The sequence below is a fragment of the Hyla sarda genome, chromosome 6 (genome assembly GCF_029499605.1).
Source record: "Hyla sarda isolate aHylSar1 chromosome 6, aHylSar1.hap1, whole genome shotgun sequence".
Classification (NCBI taxonomy): domain Eukaryota; kingdom Metazoa; phylum Chordata; class Amphibia; order Anura; family Hylidae; genus Hyla; species Hyla sarda.
Window position 1 is genome coordinate 263,555,729 of NC_079194.1, and position 21,050 is coordinate 263,576,778.

General features: G+C 43.3%; 1 protein-coding gene across 4 annotated transcripts in view; it reads right to left on the reverse strand.

The window, feature by feature from the left end:
- Nucleotides 1-21,050, reverse strand: part of PLCB3 (phospholipase C beta 3) — a 249,247-nt gene that overhangs the window by 95,187 nt on the left and 133,010 nt on the right. For all 4 annotated transcript variants that reach the window (XM_056527175.1, XM_056527176.1, XM_056527177.1 and 1 more), the window contains exons 8-12: nucleotides 12,111-12,211; nucleotides 4,444-4,610; nucleotides 4,215-4,361; nucleotides 1,267-1,424; nucleotides 1,094-1,176 (exon numbers count right to left, since the gene is read on the reverse strand). In XM_056527175.1, coding sequence (XP_056383150.1) covers nucleotides 1,094-1,176; nucleotides 1,267-1,424; nucleotides 4,215-4,361; nucleotides 4,444-4,610; nucleotides 12,111-12,211 — 656 coding nt within the window. The remainder of the gene's footprint in view (nucleotides 1-1,093; nucleotides 1,177-1,266; nucleotides 1,425-4,214; nucleotides 4,362-4,443; nucleotides 4,611-12,110; nucleotides 12,212-21,050) is intronic.

The window sequence follows — 21,050 nt, forward strand, 5'->3', positions numbered from 1 at the left end:
TCGTTTGTCAGGCCAGCCAAGACATTGACCCTGCACCTGAGCCTGGTGAGAAATGCAATGGCACATTGGGAGATCAGAGGTAGGGGGGGATGATGTAGCACAGGGGGTGATAAAGGGGGAATTAAGATGGCACAAGGGATAGAAGGGGTAATTGAAATGGTACCGGGGTGTTATCATGTGGCACAGGGGATGGTTAGAGGGGGATGAAATGGGACAGAAGAGGATCATGGGGGGGGGGGGGGAAGATGATGAGGCACAGGGGGTGATATAGTATGGAGAATTTAAATGGCACTTGCGGATCAAAGGGGGGTAATGATGTGGCACAGGGGGTGGTCAAGAGGGGGGCTGAAATGGCACAGGAGAGAATCAAAGGAGGGAGTGATGTGGCACAGGAAGTGAAAGCGTGGGACTGAAAAGGAATTGGGGTGATCACAGGGGGGGGGAAGAATGATGTGGCACAGGGGTTCAGGGGGGTAAGAGAATGAAGTGGCACAGTGGGGATCAGGAGGGGGGAATAAAGTTTCACAATGAGGAATCAATGAAATGGCATAGGAGGGGTTGATGAAGGGGGGGGGGAATGAAATGTCACAGGGGGTGATAAAGGGGGTGGATGAAGAAATGGCACCAGGGGATAGCATTTACATTTCTAATACTGATACTGGTTATATAATGTGTGTCATAGGACATGCAACATGATACGCCGAATTGGTGGTACAGCAAGGAGCGTGTCACCAAACTATGCATGTCTAAAAAGGGTGTCACCAAAATGAAACGTTTGGAAAGCTCTTCTCTAGTGATTCTCTATCATTGCTAATTGATCACTAATGACATCACCACTGAAGTCCTACCTCCTTACCGTCAGTGCCTTACTGGTCCTGTTTGCTGGTCAGAGACAATTCTTACAACTTTTACAGCCTTGGTCTGGACATTTTTTAATTCCTCAGACCTTTTCCTTATTGTGTACATAAGACTAATATTTTGCAATGTGGGATTTGATCTGGAGGGTCCTAATAGGATATCCGGAGTAATGGTGGGACATTATTTACCAATAAATAAATAATAAAAAAAAACTTAAAATTAAAATTACACTTACGAATCTACATGATTTTCAAACGACAGAATAACTGGAAATTGGGTAGTTTTAAAGGCACTTTCTGCAATTGCTTCAATAACTTCCTGTATAAAAAAAGACAGAAAGTGTCTCAATAAAAACACATAATATATTGAATTAATAAAATAAGAACAAGCTAATGCTGTTTTCAGTACCTTAAATGGTATCTCAGTGGTCATAGTAAAACCATGAGTAATAAAGGGCTCCTCATCCTGGGGTCGTCCCTTCCAACAGTCCAACTCAATACAGCGGCACCCAGTGAGCAGCACTTGTCGGTACATCTCCACTGAGGAGTTCCCAGTCAACTGTCCAGCTGTATAATGTGAATGGGAGATGAAAAGAAAGATCACATGTAGGAGGATGTGAGTTATTCTATATTTTACAACGTTCCATGTGAAATAAAGGAAAACTAAAGAAGCACTCAGATTTTTTTTTTTTTATATATAATGGAGCACATGCTATTAGAAAATAATATAGAGGCTCTTGTGTATAGCTATTTTAGTTGATGTGGAATTTACTGGTTACCTGCCTCCTTGATTCCTTCTCCCCATATGATATGACTCTCTTAATTCAGGCTACATGATGCCAATGACTTTGCAAAGATAAAGTAAGACTGATGCAACATATACTGCTGCATCAGTATATATGCAGAATATATTTGATGTTCTGCACACACACAAAAGAGACAGGAGTGTAAGTCAGTGGAGTTGTATAACTCTGAAGCTAATCTCTGTATGGACTCCTCTACTATATCACTGTTCTCTTGCTCACTTCAATAAGGCAGAATTGATTTCTCTAGCATCAGTCTATACATGTGGGACATTGATAAGAATAAAGAGAATGGAGCTGGATTGAGAAGAAAAGAGTCTGATATGTAATCCTTATTATAACCCTGTAGTTCACAGGTCGTTAGTAACACAGGAGAGGCAGACCTCTTGTCTACAAAGTACAGCATATAATTTATCAGTTGCAAGACTGGGAATCACATGACCCACATGCAATATTGAAAGGGCTCAATGTGTATAAATAAAACTAAGGGTGACAGTTTCACCCCACCACTGCAGAAATTTTGATGGTGATTTAGCTTGTATGTGTAAAAAATAAATGCTGGAGTGCTTCTTTAACTTATTTATTTCTCATTAGAAACAAAATATAAAAACTACACTAATCCCCCATTTTTCACTCTTACTTAACCCCTTAAGGAGGCAGGACGTAAATGTACGTCCTAGTGCGGTGGTACTTAACGCACCATGACGTACAATTACGTCCTAAGCATAACCGCGGGCATCGGAGCGATGCCCGTGTCATGCGCGGCTGATCCCGGCTGCTGATCGCAGCCAGGGACCCGCCGGCAATGGCCGACGCCCGCGATCTCACGGGCGTCCGCCATTAACCCCTCAGGTGCCGGGATCAATACAGATCCCGGCATCTGCGGCAGTTTGCGATTTGAATGAATGATCGGATCGCCCGCAGCGCTGCTGCGGGGATCCGATCATTCATAACGCCGCACGGAGGTCTCCTCTCCTTCCTCCATGCGGCTCCCGGCGTCTTCTGCTCTGGTCTGTGATCGAGCAGACCAGAGCAGAAGATGACCGAAAACACTGATCTGTTCTATGTCCTATACATAGAACAGATCAGTATTAGCAATCATGGTATTGCTATGAATAGTCCCCTATGGGGACTATTCAAGTGTAAAAAAAAATGTAAAAAAATGTAAAAGTAAAAAAAATGTGAAAAATCCCCACCCCCAATAAAAAAGTAAAACGTCCGTTTTTTCCTATTTTACCCCCAAAAAGCGTAAACATTTTTTTATAGACATATTTGGTATCGCCGCATGCGTAAATGTCCGAACTATTAAAATAAAATGTTAATGATCCCGTACGGTTAACGGCGTGAACGAAAAAAAAAAAAAAGTCCAAAATTCCTACTTTTTTAATACATTTTATTAAAAAAAAAAATTATAAAAAATGTATTAAAAGTTTTTTATATGCAAATGTGGTATAAAAAAAAAGTACAGATCATGGCGCAAAAAATGAGCCCCCATACCGCCGCTTATACGGAAAAATAAAAAAGTTATAGGTCATCAAAATAAAGGGATTATAAACGTACTAATTTGGTTAAAAAGTTTGTGATTTTTTTTAAGTGCAACAATAATATAAAAGTATGTAATAATGGGTATCATTTTAATCGTATTGACCCTCAGAATAAAGAACACACGTCATTTTTACCATAAATTGTACGGCGTGAAAACGAAACCTTCCAAAATTAGCAAAATTGCGTTTTTCGTTTTAATTTCCCAACAAAAATAGTGTTTTTTGGTTGTGCCATACATTTTATGATATAATGAGTTATGTCATTACAAAGGACAACTGGTCGCACAAAAACAAGCCCTCATACTAGTCTGTGGATGAAAATATAAAAGAGTTATGATTTTTAGAAGGCGAGGAGGAAAAAATGAAAACGTAAAAATTAAATTGTCTGAGTCCTTAAGGCCAAAATGGGCTGAGTCCTTAAGGGGTTAAAGGGTACCTCTCATCAAAAAAACTTTTGATATATTATAGATTAATGTATTCAGAATAACTTTACAATTGCATGTTATTAAAAAATATGCTTCTTTCTATTTAATTTTCCACTTTGAAGAAATGACCACTAGGGGTCTCCCTACCAGTCCTGGCAGCAAGCATTTCAGACTCATGCTGGAGTCCTAAACACTACGAGCTGCCAGTCTGCTTTGTTCACAAAGGAGAACACTCAGATCTGCCAGCCTGCTTTGTTCACAGCCTGTTTGGCTGTGAACAAAGCAGGCTGGCAGCGCTGAGTGTTTAGGACTCCAGCATGAGTCAGAAATGCTTGCTGACAGGACTGATCGGGAAAAATACAATAGAAAGAAGCATATTTTTCATTAACATGCTATTGGAAAGTTATTCAACATTCATTAATCTAAAATATATCAAAAGTTTATTTGATGAGAGGTACCCTTTAAGTTATTTTTATATAGGATAGGCGGTATTGGCTTTGTTCACCATATACATAAAATCTGAATGCTACTAGAGTGCAAAAACAGGACAATGATAACCATGTGTCCATTCTATACATCTCTTACCAGTGAGGTAGGTGTTGTGAGAGGAGTTGATAAAGTAACTGGAGAGGGGTTGTGTCATGTCATCACTTAGATCTAGGGCCTCTGGTGGCACAATACTGTTCTCACTTCCACCAAGAAAGCGACTAAAGCCTTCCATTGACATCTGGTCTGTAAAGAAGAAAACGTTTATATGACAAATTTATGAACAATCCATAAACTAGGCCTATTACAACCAGATTTTCATACTCACCCCTTTCTAGAAATTGTTTGTTGGACTCATATTTTTCAATAAGTTGGCGGACCTGGTCTCTCTTAAGAGGTGGAAAAAGAATTTCATTCAGTCTTGGATCTCTTTGCTTCTGGTTTATAAAGTCCATCAGCTGCTCGAGATTTAAATATGGCTTCCCTTTGGCTCCACTGGGTAAAAACATAACACAGATAAGTCACTGATAGTCATACAAGTGCTTTGATGCAAAACAAGAAAACAAGGTTCTTGAACTAACATCAGTAGGTAGTTAAAAGGGTTTCCTTGGATTTCTTGCTAGCAATATATGATTCGTGGTGACGGTGGCCTCTGTGATCAGATGGCTATTCCATATCCTGTGCTTTTTTGGTGGGCTGGATAACACAGTTAACTTAAATTTAGGAATATGTTTTACAGCAGCCACATGGACTATAAGAACCTGCAGACTAGAGATGTTTATTGACTTCTATACAAGAGTTTTCTAGGCATGGTCTGTGACCAAAGCAGAGGTCATTGGACAGGAAGCCGGAGGAGGTGAGCTGTGACCAACACCTACTGTCAGTAGGGATCCATATAGGAAACTGATGAGAAATTAAGTCTACAGAAGAAAAAGTGTCAGCTTCTCATGGGGCTCAAACGCCAATGTAAACATTTTAAAATTTCAGATTTTTTCTAAATATGCTTCGAAGTAATATGTAATTTTTTATGATGGGGTAAGCTTTTACGAGTTCAACGTAGAACAAAGGTAAAAGAATAACATCGTCGACTCACCAAATCTTTATTTTCTTTTATTGCAAATTATTATTACAAATAGTATCAGGGGTGGACTAGTCCGGGGGGGACCAGGTGGGCGACAGCAGCTGCTGTTTCGCACTAGTTCAGTGCTTCCTCAGGCCTCAAACAAAATGGACTTCTCTAGGATTATACAGTTGTGTTATTCCTAGAACCTATCACCTGCTAAAAAACTTCATCACGTGATTTAAAAAATTAACAGGTAGGAGGGGTTCAGTTTGGAATACATGGAGCGGAATGATGGACTAGAAAACAGCTATTTTAGTTTTTAAAAGCATACTGCCATATCTATTTTGTCACTCAGTCCCAGTGGTCCTGTAGCTTGTGTTTTAATAATACAATGTATTTCTCTTTGTAATAAGGGGGAGATTTATCATCGTTGCTTTGGTAGTTCTGTAGGCATTTTTTTCTTGCCTTTGGTTTTGCTTATGTATGACAAATTTATCATACTATCACAGGGGGTTAATAAATTTGGCTTACATAAGCAAAATACAATAAATCCCTTTTGAATACCATTTTTTTTTAGCATACATAAGCAAAAACCAATAAATTACTTCAGAACAGCACTTTGTCACCCCACCTCAAGTCGCAGCTGTAAAAAAAAATGTGCGATATGTGTGTGTATATATATATATGTGTGTGTATGTTTATTACATTTTTTTTTTTACAACTTTTTCCCCCCTGAATGTACTAACCCATTTTATTTTATTTTTCTTCTCAATTCAGATCCATGTATCCTGTGGACTTCTCCAGATTCGGTGGACTACGATGAACCACGTTTTTTTGGTTTAATATTAATAAAATGCTTAACGAGGGCTTGTGGGGGAGTGTTTTTTTTTGGGAATAAAAGTTTTTTAAACGTGTTGTGTTTTATTTTAAAATTTCCTTTACAGGCTTAGTAATGGAAGCTGTCTAATAAATGGAGTCCATTACTAAACCGGGGCTTAGTAGACCCTTAGTAGACCCAATCACAGCCCAGACCGGCAAATATGAGATTACACTGTAGTTTCATATTCCGGGGAGCCGGCCGACCTGCATCTACCACTGCGCACCGCTGCAACTACAACACCCAGCATGTCCTCAATGAAAGGACATGCTGGGAGTTATGGTCCTGCAACAGCAATCGGCGGGGTGGGAGATGTACAGGCGGCAAGATGAAGGTGACCAGCGGTGGAAGAAAGGTAAGTGGCAGGTTGCGGGAGACTACCGGGCAGGGGGAGACGAGCTGGGGGGGCCGGCAGCGGGGGAAAGATAACTGGGGGGGGGGGGAAGATAAGTGGGGGGGGGTTGCGGCAGATGACCAGGCAGGGGAGAGATGAATGAGCGTGGGGTGGGAGGAGAGATGACCAGGGGGAGAGATGACCAGAGGGAGATGAGGGGTGGGGGGAGTCGGCGGGAGATTACCGTGGGGTGGGGGGTAAAACGGAGCCCGGACGGCTGCACAGTGAGGTCAGCCCGGGCTCCTTTGTACCGATATGATTTCATATTTCCTGCCGGAGCCGTGGTCTCGGCTCCCAGTGGGAAATATGAAATCCCGCTCTCCAAAGCAAGTTTTGTAAGCCAGCTCCAGACTTGCTTACATTTACGCGGCTTTGGAGGCGGTTGCGACTTTTTGTGCGACTTTCGCACTTGATAAATCCCTGACTACTGCAAAGTGAAAAATGAAATTCACTTTGGTAAGCTCTTTTGTTCATTTTTGCTTACAGCCAAAAGTCGCACAAAAAACTTGCTTAGGTGCACATGCGACTTTTTGTGTGACTTTTGTAAGCAAAAAAACTGCTCTAAATCCCTTGATAAATCTCCCCCTAAATGTGTATCTGCTCTGGTACCTGGTACAGCTTGTACTTCTTCTATCCCTGCAAATTTGAGCACTTCAGGTTTTCCTCTGTGGGCTTTGTTCACATGGGATAAAAGGCGGGGAGCTGCCTTTCTGGATCGGAATGAATAGAAATGTTCCCTTATGCGAATGCATAATTGCCTTATAGTTTTCCCAATGTAAAAAAAGCCACAGGGGCAAAAAATAACATATCCTAGATTTATTGTTCTACAAGTAATCAATTAGTTAAAGGGGTACTCCGCCCCTAGACATCTTATCCCCTATCCAAAGGATAGGGGATAAGATGTCAGATCGCCCGGGTCCCGCTGCTGGGGACCACGGGGATCGCTGCTGCAGCACCACGCTATCATTACTGAGCAGAGCAAGATCGCTCTGCACATAATGACGGGCAATACAGGGGCCGGAGCATCGTTACGTCACGGCTCCGCCCCTCGTGACGTCACGGTCCGCCCCCGTCAATACAAGTCTATGGGAGGGGGCGTGGTGGTCGTCACACCCTCAGCCATAGACTTGCATTAAGGGGACGGGCCGTGATGTCATGAGGGGCGGAGCCGTGACGTCACGCTGCTCTGGCCCCTGTATCGCCCGTCATTACGCACAGAGCGAACTCGCTCTGCGCAGTAATGATAGCGGGGTGCCGCAGCGGGGATCCAAGGGCTCCCCAGCAGCGGGACTGCAGCGATCTAACATCTTATCCCCTATCCTTTGGATAAGGGATAAGATGCCAGGGACGGAGTACCCCATTAACTGTGTGTTTTACTTGTCCCATTCTAAATGTTCTAGCTCCTAAATTATATCTGCAAAAATTGCAGTTCCTGCATGCATAATTCCCTTGTGGGGTAATTTCTTGTAACCATGTAGTTCTAAGTGAATGTTTTCGATTTTTAACATGTCACCAATAGTACGATTTTTCTTATGTGCGTTTAATGGTTTTCGGATGCCTATTTGTCTAATATCTTCGTCAGCTTCAAGAATATACCAGTTTCTCCTTATCGCTTGTTCTATGATTTTATTGACTGGAGAATTATTGAATGTAAATACAAACCTTCTTGTGTTCTCATCTTGTTTTTTCCAGGTACTTTTTTGGAGTATATCTTTTCTGTCCCTCTTGTCCGCTTTTTCCCTTCCTTGTTTAATCAGAATATATGGGTACCCCCTTTCTAATAACCTCTTTTCTAATTCATTCACTTGTGTTTGATATTTCTCTTCATTCAAGACCTGGTTTTCTATTTTAATTTTTATGTCCAAAAATTCCAGTACATCCGAACTGCTTTGTCAACGACATATTAACAGTATTAGTGACATTCAGGTATGAGACGAATTCAGTGAATTGGGCTGCAGTACCCCACCATACCAACAAGATGTCGTCCACGAAGGGAACATAGGATTTGATGTACTGGAGGTATGGATTCTTAGAAGTGTAAATATAGTTATATTCTTGAAGCTGATGAAGATATTAGACAAATAGCCATCCGAAAACCATTAATCGCATATAAGAAAAATCGTACTATTGGTGACATATTAAAAAAATCGAAAACATTCACTTAGAACTACATGGTTACAAGAAATTACTCCACAAGGGAATTATGCATGCAGGAACTGCAATTTTTGCAGATATAATTTAGGAGCTAGAACATTTAGAGTGGGACAAGTAATACACACAGTTAACGATTTGATTACTTGTAGAACTAAAAATCTAGTATATGTTATTTTTTGCCCTTGTGGCTTTTTTTTACATTGGGAAAACTATAAGGCAATTATGCATTCGCATAAGAGAACACTTCTATTCATTCCGATCCGGAAAGGGAGCTCCCCGCCTTTTATCCCATATGAACAAAGCCCACAGAGGAAAACGTGAAGTGCTCAAATTTGCAGGGATAGAAGAAGTACAAGCTGTACCAGGTACCAGAGCAGATACACATTTATTAAGAAAGTGCCTACAGAACTCGCTTACCAAAGCAACGATGATAAATCTCCCCCTTATTACAAAGAGAAATACATTGGATTATTAAAACACAAGCTACAGGACCACTAGGACTGAGTGACAAAATAGATATGGCAGTATGCTCTTAATAACTAAAATAGCTTTTTTCTAGTCCATCATTCCGCTCCATGTATTCGAAACTGAACACCTCCTACCTGTTACTTTTTTAAATCACGTGGTGAAGTTTTTTAGCTGGTGATAAGTTCTAGGAATAACAGAACTGTATACAATCCTAGAGAAGTCCATTTTCTTTTAGGCCTGACGAAGAAATGAACTAGTGCGAAACAACAAGCTGCTGTCGCCCACCTGTACTCCCCCCCCCCCCTGAACTAGTCCACCCCTTATACTATTTGTATTTTGTGAGTGTGAATTTGCAATAAAAGAAAAGAAAGAAGATTTGCTGAGTCGCCGACGTTATTCTTTTACCTTTGTTCTACGTTGATTTCATTGCTGTACTTCATCTGAGCACCGCCTTAAAGCAAAGAGACAGTTTCCGATTATATAACACTCTGTATAGTGTATCCCTTGAGAGCAGAAGTAAACAGTGCCGAACATCTCTTTTCCTGTGTTTTTCTTGATTGTAAGTTTAAAAGGGGTACTCCGGTGGAAAACTTTTTTTTTGAATGAACTGGTGCCAGAAAGTTAAACAGATTTGTAAATTACTTCTATTGGAAAATCTTAATCATTTTAGTACTTTTTAGCGGCTGTATGCTACAGAGGAAATTATTTACTTTAGTTAATTTATTTTTTGTGTTGTCCACAGTGCTCTCTGCTAACACCTCTGTCCATGTCAGGAACTGTCAAGAGTAGCATAGGTTTGCTATGGGGATTTTCTCCTGCTCTGGACAGTTCCTGATATGGGCATCAGGTGTCAGCAGAGAGCACTGTGGACAACACTAAAAAGAAATTTAAAAAATAAAGATTTTCCTCTGTAGCAAACAGCTGCTAAAAAGTACTGAAAGGATTAAGATTTTCTAATAGAAGTAATTTACAAATCTAATGTACAACGTGTATAACCAATCCTCAAGGATTCTACCCCGAAAGGTACATAATGATATTTGAATAAAATAACATAGGATGCTATAAGTATAATATTTTTATTCAATGCAAATATAAAATTGTAATATAAAATAGTAAAAATGCACTATATATCCTCTGGCATACAATATAACAGGATGAACAAAACCACTGGGCCCAAGTGGAAATACACCCCCTATACGTAAAGATCAAAAATGTAAAATAATGTCCAGCACTCTGGTGACCTTGTTATATGTATGAGGTCTGATTGAAAAAATTCCGGTCTGAAAGATTGATACAAGTCCTTTGTTGAACAGTATTATAGTCTTTGCAAATAATAGCAAATGATATAAGGTCACTGGTGTAACTTGTGACTGGTTACTGAAATTACTTAATTGAGCTCATACAAATAATGCTGCTGGTAGTATCGCTCACCCGCTCCTGTAGGACTCTGCGTATGATATCCTCTATGGTGTACCTCGTGCGGAGGCGTTGGCAGAAGGTGACTCTGCTGGCAGAGCGAATGCTTCTGTGGGTGCGCTTGGCAGAGCGTCTCCCCTGGCCTCCGCGTTGTTGTTAACGGAGGGGGTACCGCTAGATGGTATGGCGTCCCTCGTGATGTGATGATGGAGTCCTGGGCGGGTGAACAGATGATTCTCTCACAGCAGGATTTCGGCTCAGATTGTAGCAGGTATAAAAAAAATCCGGCTCGGATTTTGAGCTAAAGTTGTACTGGTCTCAATCTTTTCCAGGTACTGGTGCCAGATTCACACTTTGTGTTTAAATGTGATATTATGCGAATATCCTAGACGCGTGACGCGTTTCAGGGTTCTTTTGCAGATAGCGCACGACCCTTTCTTCAGTAGAAATTAAAAGCAAATACATGCCAGCAGAGTCACTTTCTGCCAACGCCTCCGCACGAGGTACACCATAGAGGATATCCACTTTTTTTTTTGCAGTGTTATAGCTCCCATAGGGACCTATAACACTGCACACACTGATCTTTTACATTGATCAGTGGTTTCTCATAACAAACCAGTGATCGATAATTCTGCCGCTTGACTGCTCATGCCTGCATCTCAGGCACTGAGCAATCATTCGGCGATCAGACAGCGAGGAGGCAGGTAGGAATCCTCCGGCTGTCTTGTAAGCTGTTCGGGATGCCGCGATTTCGCCGTGGCTATCCCAAACAGCTCCCTGAGCTAACGGCATGCTTTCACTTTCACTTTAGACGCGGCGTTCAACTTTGAATGCCGCGTCTAAAGGGTTAATAGCGTGCGGCACCGCGATCAATGCCGCGCGCTATTAGCCACGGGTCCCGGCCGTTGTTAGACGCCGTGGCCCCGCGTTATAGATCGGAGCGGACTCATGGGTCCTTAACAGGTTAAAGAGTACCTCTCATGATCTTGTTAAATTGTATAATCCTCCCAGTTCACTACCCCCATCATGATAAACTACCTTTATTTTTTATTTTTCTACCTTGATACTGCTCTGTATTTTCTGCTCAGTCATATTCACAGATTGGGAAGGGGCGTTACCCAGCAGGCGTTACATCATCTGAAGCCATACAGGGGAGAACTTCCTCCCTCACTCTGCTACACACAGTCCACAGCGGTCAGTGTGTGAGATGAGCTATGATTGGCTAAGGCTGCACCCCCCACCTCAGCACTCCAGACTGCATTTCCTGATTTTGGTCTTCTGCCAGGACAGCAGGAGTCCAAAGTCTGTGCAAGAGATAGGAGAAAATGTGCTCTGGACAAGTGTTTTTAAACAAAGTACATTAGAAAGATTTTAATTTACCATAAGGAGTTCAATAGCAAAAAAATTTTTTAATGAGAGTGTCCATTTAAGATGAAAGGTTTCTTGCGTGAGAGATCAGAGAATTAAAGCTGTAGACCATGACATACTAGTAGAAAATGGTCCATAACTTTTTTGGTCATAACATGGAAAATATGGTGTATGTCTATTGTCCATATCAGATCACAACATGTAGTCATAGACAAAGTCTAGAAAAAATTAGATACAAAGAAACAAGTAACTTACAGCTCCAGTAAGATCTTATCAATGTCCGGGCGCAGACATAACTTATTCAGAAACCGCTCAAAAATTTCAAGGGTAAATTCTTCCGGCTTGATGGACTCACTCTAGTCATAAGAATAAAGTGGTCAATGTGTTGAAAGAATAGCAGAGGAAAAAAATTACATGATTTTGTACATCCTCCTCGTGATCTATATACATGTAGCAGTGACTGGTAATAATATGGCTGGAAGAAACAATGGTGTTGGAACACTAAACACAAAAAAAAAAAAAAAAAAAACAACAATATACCAAAACCTATTTCCTTAATCTCCTTAATTGCATTTGACCATATTGTTTCTTATACCACAAATAACACAGAACTATAAGGAAATCATCCATAGGTGTCCTAAAAGATCAGTTTTGTGCCCTTTCCTTCTCTCTGTCCTGTATCTTCTTGTAAGACAACTGGCTGCAGCAGGAGCCTCCCCCTCCTCTTCTGTAAGACAGAATTTTTTTTTAGGCCCCATACTTTTAATAACTCAGCCATTCTAATGCCATAAATACATAAATAGACCTGATAAATAGGAAATTAACCCCCTATGTTCTGTGCAGGGTTTCTACAGGACTTTTTGTTTTAGGAACACACAGAAAATCCTGCAGACTAATAAAATAGTCAGGGCACAAGGAACGCTAAATATGTGACAAATGTATTAAGATGCAGAGAGGGATATGGAAGAAGACCTTTAAACTCAGGCACTGCTGATACACAATTACCAAAAAGGAAGGAGGCATGAATAGTTATAGAGTCTGTAGCAGGACTTGTTTATTAAACAAAATTAAAAGTGGATGACATGTTTCGAGGGGGAAAAAATGGTTGTGCAATATACCTTTCGGTCAATACAAACGTATCAGGAGAATCTGTACTTCTCAAAGTGATATTACGGAACAGAGAAAGATTCTAAAGGCCCGGTTCAAAGTTAAAAAAAAAGGCTATAGTTAACTCTGTCTACAAGAGAGCCTGTTCTATCACTCAGTCATACTGTTTGACAAAGTCACAAGTACGGGACTCAGGATGTGATTGGTCCTCAAATTTCATTACAACATACACTAAGAAGACCAAACAAGAAATACTGTCTAAACACTGGGCCATTTTACTCAGTGACCCATACCTCTGTGATGTTCTCTCTAAAAAAAAAAAAACATAACCTTTAGGAGGGGCAAAAACACTCTGAAACATCAAAGCCCCCAGTACGCTTACAGCAAAGACTACAGGCACCTCTCATTTCTTGCCCCTAGTGGGTTGTTATACTTGTGGCCTCTATAGATGTAAAAATGTTGTGCAAACATAAAAAATCGGTTTAAAGAATTTTCTTCCAATAAGACAGGGGGAAAATGTTGTATTAAATGGTTTTTAAATTGTTTATCCCAGTATGTGGAATACATTCTGGAAAGTCCCTGTGGGCTACAGTATATAGGACGCGCGATACCATGTCTGCGAGAAAGAGTTAACAAACATAGAAGTAACACCACAAATGGGTTTATCCTTCATAGCGTCTCAAGACATCTCACTGAATGCCATAACCATGATTTCAGTTATATTTCAGTTATCCCAATTGAATGTATTCCAAAAGATAACCCACAGAGATTTAGTACTCTTAGGAAGAGAGAAAATTACTGGATTTATAAGCTGTGGACCTTAGTGCCGTCTGGTTTAAATGAGATGATTCAGTATTCCCTGTGAAGTGCATCCTAAGCCTATTTCTGTATTCCTCTGGATGCCCCACCTCAACTGTCCTTACTGTCCTCAATATATGCCCCAGTACAGCTTTTTATCTATTTAGTATTTTTATTATTTTTTATTTATTATATTTAGTTATCATTTCTTTCTTTCTTTATTTAATCATTTAGTACTCTTTATTAACTGCATTATAAGTTTATATCCTCTTATTTTATTTCATTTTATCCCCTTTGTACTATAGCAATACTCCTTTTTTTATGGTCATGCAATAATATAACTTTCTTATGGTTTTATACCTATTTTTCCATGCACCTTTAACGGATATACCTCTATGTTTTACAACCATTTATCAATTCTCTCCATTATATTCACCATGCTGATTTTGAAACTGACGTGCGACTGCATCTTATCACTCTACTTACCATACTTACTTTGACAGCGCTAGACTCTTTTCTACATGTCCTGGTGAGTAACATTATCGGCTCTCCCTGTGTAACTGATAAGATCCGGACCGATGCTCAGCTCCACCCCCAAGAATATGATTAGCCAAGTCGGTCACGTGATTTCAACCCCCTTGCGATGTATCCTTGACACAGGAAGCGCAGGACGCGATCGCAGCATGTTTACAGAAAGATGCTGTGAACGTTATTAAAGCGGAAGACTGTGGCAAAAGTACACTGGAATCTTCAGAGTATGACATCAAGAGATTATTGCTTATATGTACAGTATGTATACAGCTTTGTTTATCTGTGTTTGCTACTATTTTGTTGAACATTATCATTGCATTTTGTATTTTGTTTACACCCGTGGGCCCCTCCTACTGTATTTGGCACCAATTTGCACAGCATTTTAACCTCCATATGTTGTGGTTTCTGTCTATATTTCTATCTATATACTGATCTTAGGAAGAGGGGGGTTTCTCCTCGAAATGCGTCATCCACTTTTTCTTTTCTTTAATAAACTGGTCCTGCTACAGACTTAATTACTATTCCTGCCTCCTTCCTTTTTGATGGAGTATCAGCAGCGCCTGATTTAGAGGTCTTCTTCCATATCCCACTCTGCATCTTAATCCAGGACAGAATGCCTTCCTGTTTTCCTGCAACCTCCCAGCTTCAGCAGCAACTCTGCACCTGCGTACCCCTTTATTGGGGTTATATGCAGTTCATTCTCTTTCGTAAGGTGAGCAGTCATCTACTAAAAGCGTCCGATATCTTGTATTTACTACACTGCTGAGGGTAAGGGATTGTTCACATTACTGCCCCCATTAACAAATGCCTGTTATCAATCCGTTTGATAATTTTTCAAACTGGTTGCAAATGGCTGTAAAATAATCCTATTGATGTCAATGGGATTTTTTTACAATCCTTTATCACCAGTTTGCTTCCTGTTCCGTTTTTTTGGGTGGGAAAAAGACTTGCATGCAGTATTTTTTCTCCTGTCAAAAATAATGGAATAGAAACGGATATTATAAATATGTGTTGCCCCCCGTAGTGCATTTATAAAGATATGCCCCCCCCGCAGCGCATTCATTATGTGCCCCCAGTAGTGCATTTATAATGTTATGCCCCCCGCAGTGCATTTATAATGTTATACCTCCGCAGGGCTATGTGTGAAAAGCCCTTATGCGCTGCTGATAGAATACTTTTCACACATAGTGCTGCGGGGGGGGGGGGGGGGGGGGCGCATATGTATATAGATGCTCTGCAGGGGCCAGATATATAGCATTATCCACCCCCGGAATGTGGCTTGCCGAAATGGAGGGAACCTGGCATTCTGCCCAGACAAGGTTGTCACTTCCGTCATTGCCGCGAGGCTGCAAGTGCCCCCCTGGCGATTGATATAGGCCACAGCCACGGCGTTGTCCTTTTGGACCCGGACGACCCCAGAATAACATTTTAGAGTGGAGGAGACAAAGAAAGATGGCCCGAAGCTCCTGGATGTTGATGGGGAGACCGGCTTCTTGGGGGGGACCAACGGCCCTGAACGGTCCGGTCCTGAAAAATTCCCCGCCAGCTGAGGAGACTCGCATCTATTGTTAAGATCTGCCAACGCAGAGGGAGAAGGATCCCTCTCGGAGGAGTGGAGAGCAGAGCCACCAAAGAAGCAACTGGCGAGCCGTGGGGGGCAGATAGATACGGCGGTGGAGGGACCGAGGAGACTTGATGGCCCACTGAAGAGGGTGGCACTGGAATGGAGCAAAAGGAATGGCTTCCATGGCTGCCACCATCCTGCCAGATACTTCCATACACAAACAGATGGCCACTGGTTCCGGGCGGCGCAATAGGTGGATCCCAGACAGCAGAGCACACCGCTTGTCTGGTGGAAGCAGAACCCGAGCCTTTTTGGTGTCAAAGCGAAGCCCCAGGAAGACTAGAGAATGGGGGGGGGGGGGGAGAGAGCTTGGATTTCTTCCGGTTGTTCACCCACCCGAAACTGGTCAGGGTCTGAAGAGTGATGTGGAGACTCTCCTGATTTTGTGCAAAGGACAGAGCTTTGATCAACAGATCGTCCAGATAAGGGAGCATCGACACCCCCCGAGAGTGGAGGATAGGGATCACCACCGCCAGGACTTTGGTGAAGACCCTGGTGAAGGACAGGGCCGCAAATTGAAAATGACCAGCAGGAACGGCAAACCGCAGAAATCGCCGGTGAGCCGGAAAAATGGGGATGTGGAGGTAGGCATTCCGGATGTCCACCGAAGACAGGAAATCACCCTGGTCCATGGATGCAACAACAGAACGGAGAGATTCCATTCGGAAGTGCCGCAGGTGCAAGTGCCGATTGAGGAGCTTCAGATTGAGAATCGGACAGACCTTTCCCCCTTTTTTGGGAACGCCGAACAGATTTGAATAGAAGCCCAAAAAACATTCCTGGGGAGGAACTGGTAAAATGACCCCCTGCGCAAGGAGGGTGTGGAGCGCAGACAGAAAAGCCGCATCCAGGGCCGGAAAGCGGGGAGGACGGGACCAGAAAAAATGATCCTAGGTAAAAGAACCAAACTCGATTCAGTAGTTGTCGGAAACAACGTCCCAAACCCAGGAATCCTGGACCTGCGCCAACCAAATGTCCTGGTTGGGAGGAAGGCTCGGGTGGGGGTGCTCCTTCAGGCGGAGATAGGTTTGCGAGTACCTGGCTTTGCAGAGAAGCATCTAGAACGGCCGTCCTGCTTCCAGGAGGGGCGCACTGCGAAGCCGCTGGTTTGTCTTGGCGGCCTGAGGCAAAGGACTGAAAAGGGCCGAAACAAAGAGGACTTGGCAGAGAGAATCGGTGCAACGCACCTTATTCTGAGGGTGCAGAGAGCATTTACTGCCTGTAGCCTCGGAGATGATTTCATCCAAGCGTTTGCCAAAAAGATGGCCGCCAGTGAAGGGCATCTCAGTGAGCGATTTCTTGGAGACCGTGTCGGCATTCCAGGCCTTCAACCACATAGAGCGGCGGATAGCCACCAAGTTGCCAGAAGCAAAGGCCGCACAGCGGCTAAATTCTCAATTTGCTTGTCCATGGGGCCCTTGAAGGAAGAGACATCAGCCAGAGGAAGAGTGGTGGACTTGGATAAGCAAGAGACTGGAGGGTCCACTGTAGGAGGGGCCGTCCATTTGGAGACCAGAGTATTTCAGGTTCCTTCCAGGCAGTTTCCAGCAGGTCATCAAACTCTGTATGAGTGCTGAAGACCTTGGGAGTCCGGCGAGTGCAGTGGAAGGAAACTTCTGGAGCTGAGTACGATGTTCCAGGGTCCTGTAGGTGAAAGGTGTCCCTGACAGCCGACACCAGACTGTCCACCATGTCCGACATGGATGACAGCTCCTCGGTCTCCGAATGTGGGTCCGAGTCTGCGTCCACCAGTTCCCCAGGAGACCGGGAACGGGTAGTGAAAGCTCTAGAACAAGGCATAGTAGACCTGGAATGGCGGTCCTGGGATGAGGGAGCGGCCTCCAGGAGAGCGACCGTGAGAGCAAGGACGCCACCTGGTAGAATGGGAAAGGGAGAGAGAGAGCGGCGTGGAGACATCCTATCAGGTGAGGAGTCAGAGCAAATGACCCTAGGGCACTTGTGAGAGCATCGGTAGGGGCAGCCGGAAGATGCTGAACGAGCCTCCCGGGAGTGGGGGGCAAGAAGGACTGCATTAAGGCAGTAGTCTCCTCCCTGGAAACTATTTGGTCTCCTCCCTGCAAACAAAAAGACCAGGATATATATTATCAAAAAATTATCAGTCTATTAGTACACATGATAAAAAATACATAAAACTTATACCGTGAGGTAGAGAGGTTGTACAGGTAGAAAAGTGGAGGACGAGAGGGATGATAACATCAAATATAGATGCACTGGTATTATCATGTGCATACAGCAAGTCATCTAGATAAGTAAAAGACACATGCTAACAGAAATATATAAAGAATAAACCCAATGGGGTAAACTCCCAGAGGACACCCAAACTGGGGGAGGGTCAGGGACCGCACACTCCGGGGAGGCATCCTGGGTGGAAGGCACAGGAGGGCTGGGACGTGAAGCGGAGCAGGTAGAACAGGTGGTTTCAGCCGAACCACCGGGCGTTTTAGACATACAGCTTGTGCAGGAATAGTATGTGACCTAGGCGGCGAATGCCTGTCAGCCGAAAGTCAGCCAAACCCAGAGAAAAAAAGAACAAGCTCACCCAGTTTCCAGTGTCCTGTAACGGCTAGAACAGAAGGTGGAGGTCCTTGCAGAAGTGAAGGTCCCTTTAGAGGTGGAGGTCCCTTGCAGAGGTGGAGGACCCCTATAGAGATGGAGGTCACCAGCTGAGGTGGAGGTCCCTTGCAGCGTGCAAAGAGGAATAGCGGCCCTGCAGGAACAACAGCATGCATAGAGGGAAGACCACAGCAGAGAGCAGCTGAAGAGATGGAGGTCCCTTGCAACAGCAGCGTGCCGGTCCTTCTCCACTGGGAAGCTATGTAAATACGGGTAGCCAAGAATACGAATTGTAACAACTTAAACGTACGGAACGGCATCCTTGCAGGCTTATGACCCAGCAAACAGTACACCGGGTCCCTCGGGACTCTACCAGGGAGGATATTGGAAAGAATGCCCAAGACCTCTGACCATAGATCTGTTACCTTAGGGCAGCTCCACCAAGTATGATACAGCGTTCCCCTGACAGTGCATCCTCTAAAACACAATGGAGACACCTCTGGGAAAATAGCGTGAAGTACCGTAGGAACCCTGTACGTCCGGTGCATTAGTTTGATAGAAGTCTCAGACAGGGAAACCTGCCAGCTCCCCTTGCTAATCACGGTACAACACTCCCTCCACTGTGACAAGGTAAGAGATATCCCTAAGTCCTCCTCCCATTGCGTCATGTATTTAAGCTTAGCTTCCGCCGGCGGGGCATTAAAATGTGCGTATAATATGGAAAGAAGCCCAGTTCTATCAGGAGTGTACAGCATGTGTCTTTCAAATGAGGTAGGATCAATTAATCTACCAGATATATTATATGATCCGTAGAAAGACACTATTTGTCGTGCCCTAAATTGTTCTGAGGCTGGCACACTGAACTGTTGGTGTAGCTGTGTCAAAGTCGGGAAGGTGCGACCTACCAGAAATCTAGAAAGGTAAGTAAGGTTCTTGTCCGTCCACCATTGAAATGCAGTCGGTGAAAGGCCAGGAAGGAAGAGGGGGTGCGAGAGAAATGGAAGTAAAGGGGAGGGGGAAGATTGCAGTAAGAACTTAAAGCGAACCCGACGCCAAAGAGACAATGCATGTAGAGTTACAAGAGCTGAAGAAGGCAAGTACACTGAAATCGCCTGACCTGACCACATGAGCGCAGTCAGGGAGTATGGTAGCACCAGGGCCCCCTCCAATTCCACCCACCGTGGAGCGCCCGTTACAATATTAACCTGAGCCAGCTGAGCTATGCGCGCTGCGTAGTAATATTTAATAAGTTGGGTACTGACAAGCCACCTAATTGTTTATGGTAATGCATTATAGGTTTACATATCCTAGGTCTTTTATGGGACCAAACGTCATAATTTCCTTCTGTAATGCCATTAGGTCACTTTTGGGAACAGGGATGGGCAGTGAGCGAAAAAGATACAGTATCCTGGGCAAAACCACCATTCTGACAACATTTATCCTACCCACCCAGGAGATATAAGGATAATCCCATCTCTTCATGTCAGCCTTAAGTGAGTTATACAATGGAACATAGTTTGCCTCATAAAGCGACGCAAACCTTTCTGTCAATTTTATCCCCAGATACTGCAAGCCACCAATGGCGTCTCTAAATCCAAAGTTCAGTGAGATGAGGTGTCTGACGTGAGTGGGGACATTACAATATAACGCTTCAGATTTGGCCACATTAATGCGCAGACCCGATACAGAGGCAAATATATCCAAAATCCTCATCAAATTAGGCAAGGACACTAGTGGATTAGTGACTGTAAGCAAAAAATCATCTCCAAACAGACTACATTTATAGTCCCCCCCCCCACCCTCACCCCCCGGATATCCTCCAGTTGCCTTATGTGTGCCGCCAAGGGTTCCATCATTAGAGCGAACAGGGCAGGCGACAAAGGGCACCCCTGTCTAGTGCCTCTACAAATATTTATAGGGGTAGGCTTGGTGGAAGGCAATTTAAGATAAGCTATGGAATTGGAATATATGTGTCGGAGTATAGTGAGGAAAGATCCCTGGAAACCAAACTTACGCAATACTGTAAACATATATGGCCAAGCTACACTGTCGAAGGCCTTCTCTATGTCCAGTGCTAGAGCCACTAGCGGTGTAGATGTGGTATGAGACCAGTGCAATAAATTCACTATCTTGCGAACGTTGTCCGGGGCTTGATGGCCCGGGACAAAGCCCACCTGGTCAGCTTGTACTAACGATGGAAGAAACCGGTTCACCCTCCGAGTCAATATGGAAGTTAACAATTTGGTATCTAAATTCAATAATGTGATCGGCCTATAGTTGGAAACCTGAAGGTGATCTCTATGGGGCTTCGGGAGCACCGTGATATGGGCTTCTAAAAAATCATGGGAGATGGGATCGTTTTTATGTAGTGAGTTAAATAAGGCTGTGAGATAGGGAGCCAGGACGGTGGAAATTTTTTTTTAGTAAGCAGCCGTGAAACCATCTGGTCCCGGCGACTTACCATTCTTAAGTCTGCTAATGGCATCAGTAACTTCTTCTAGCGTGAATGGAGCATTGAGCGTATCCAGGGCGTCGGGCTCTATAGAGGGAAGAGAAACATC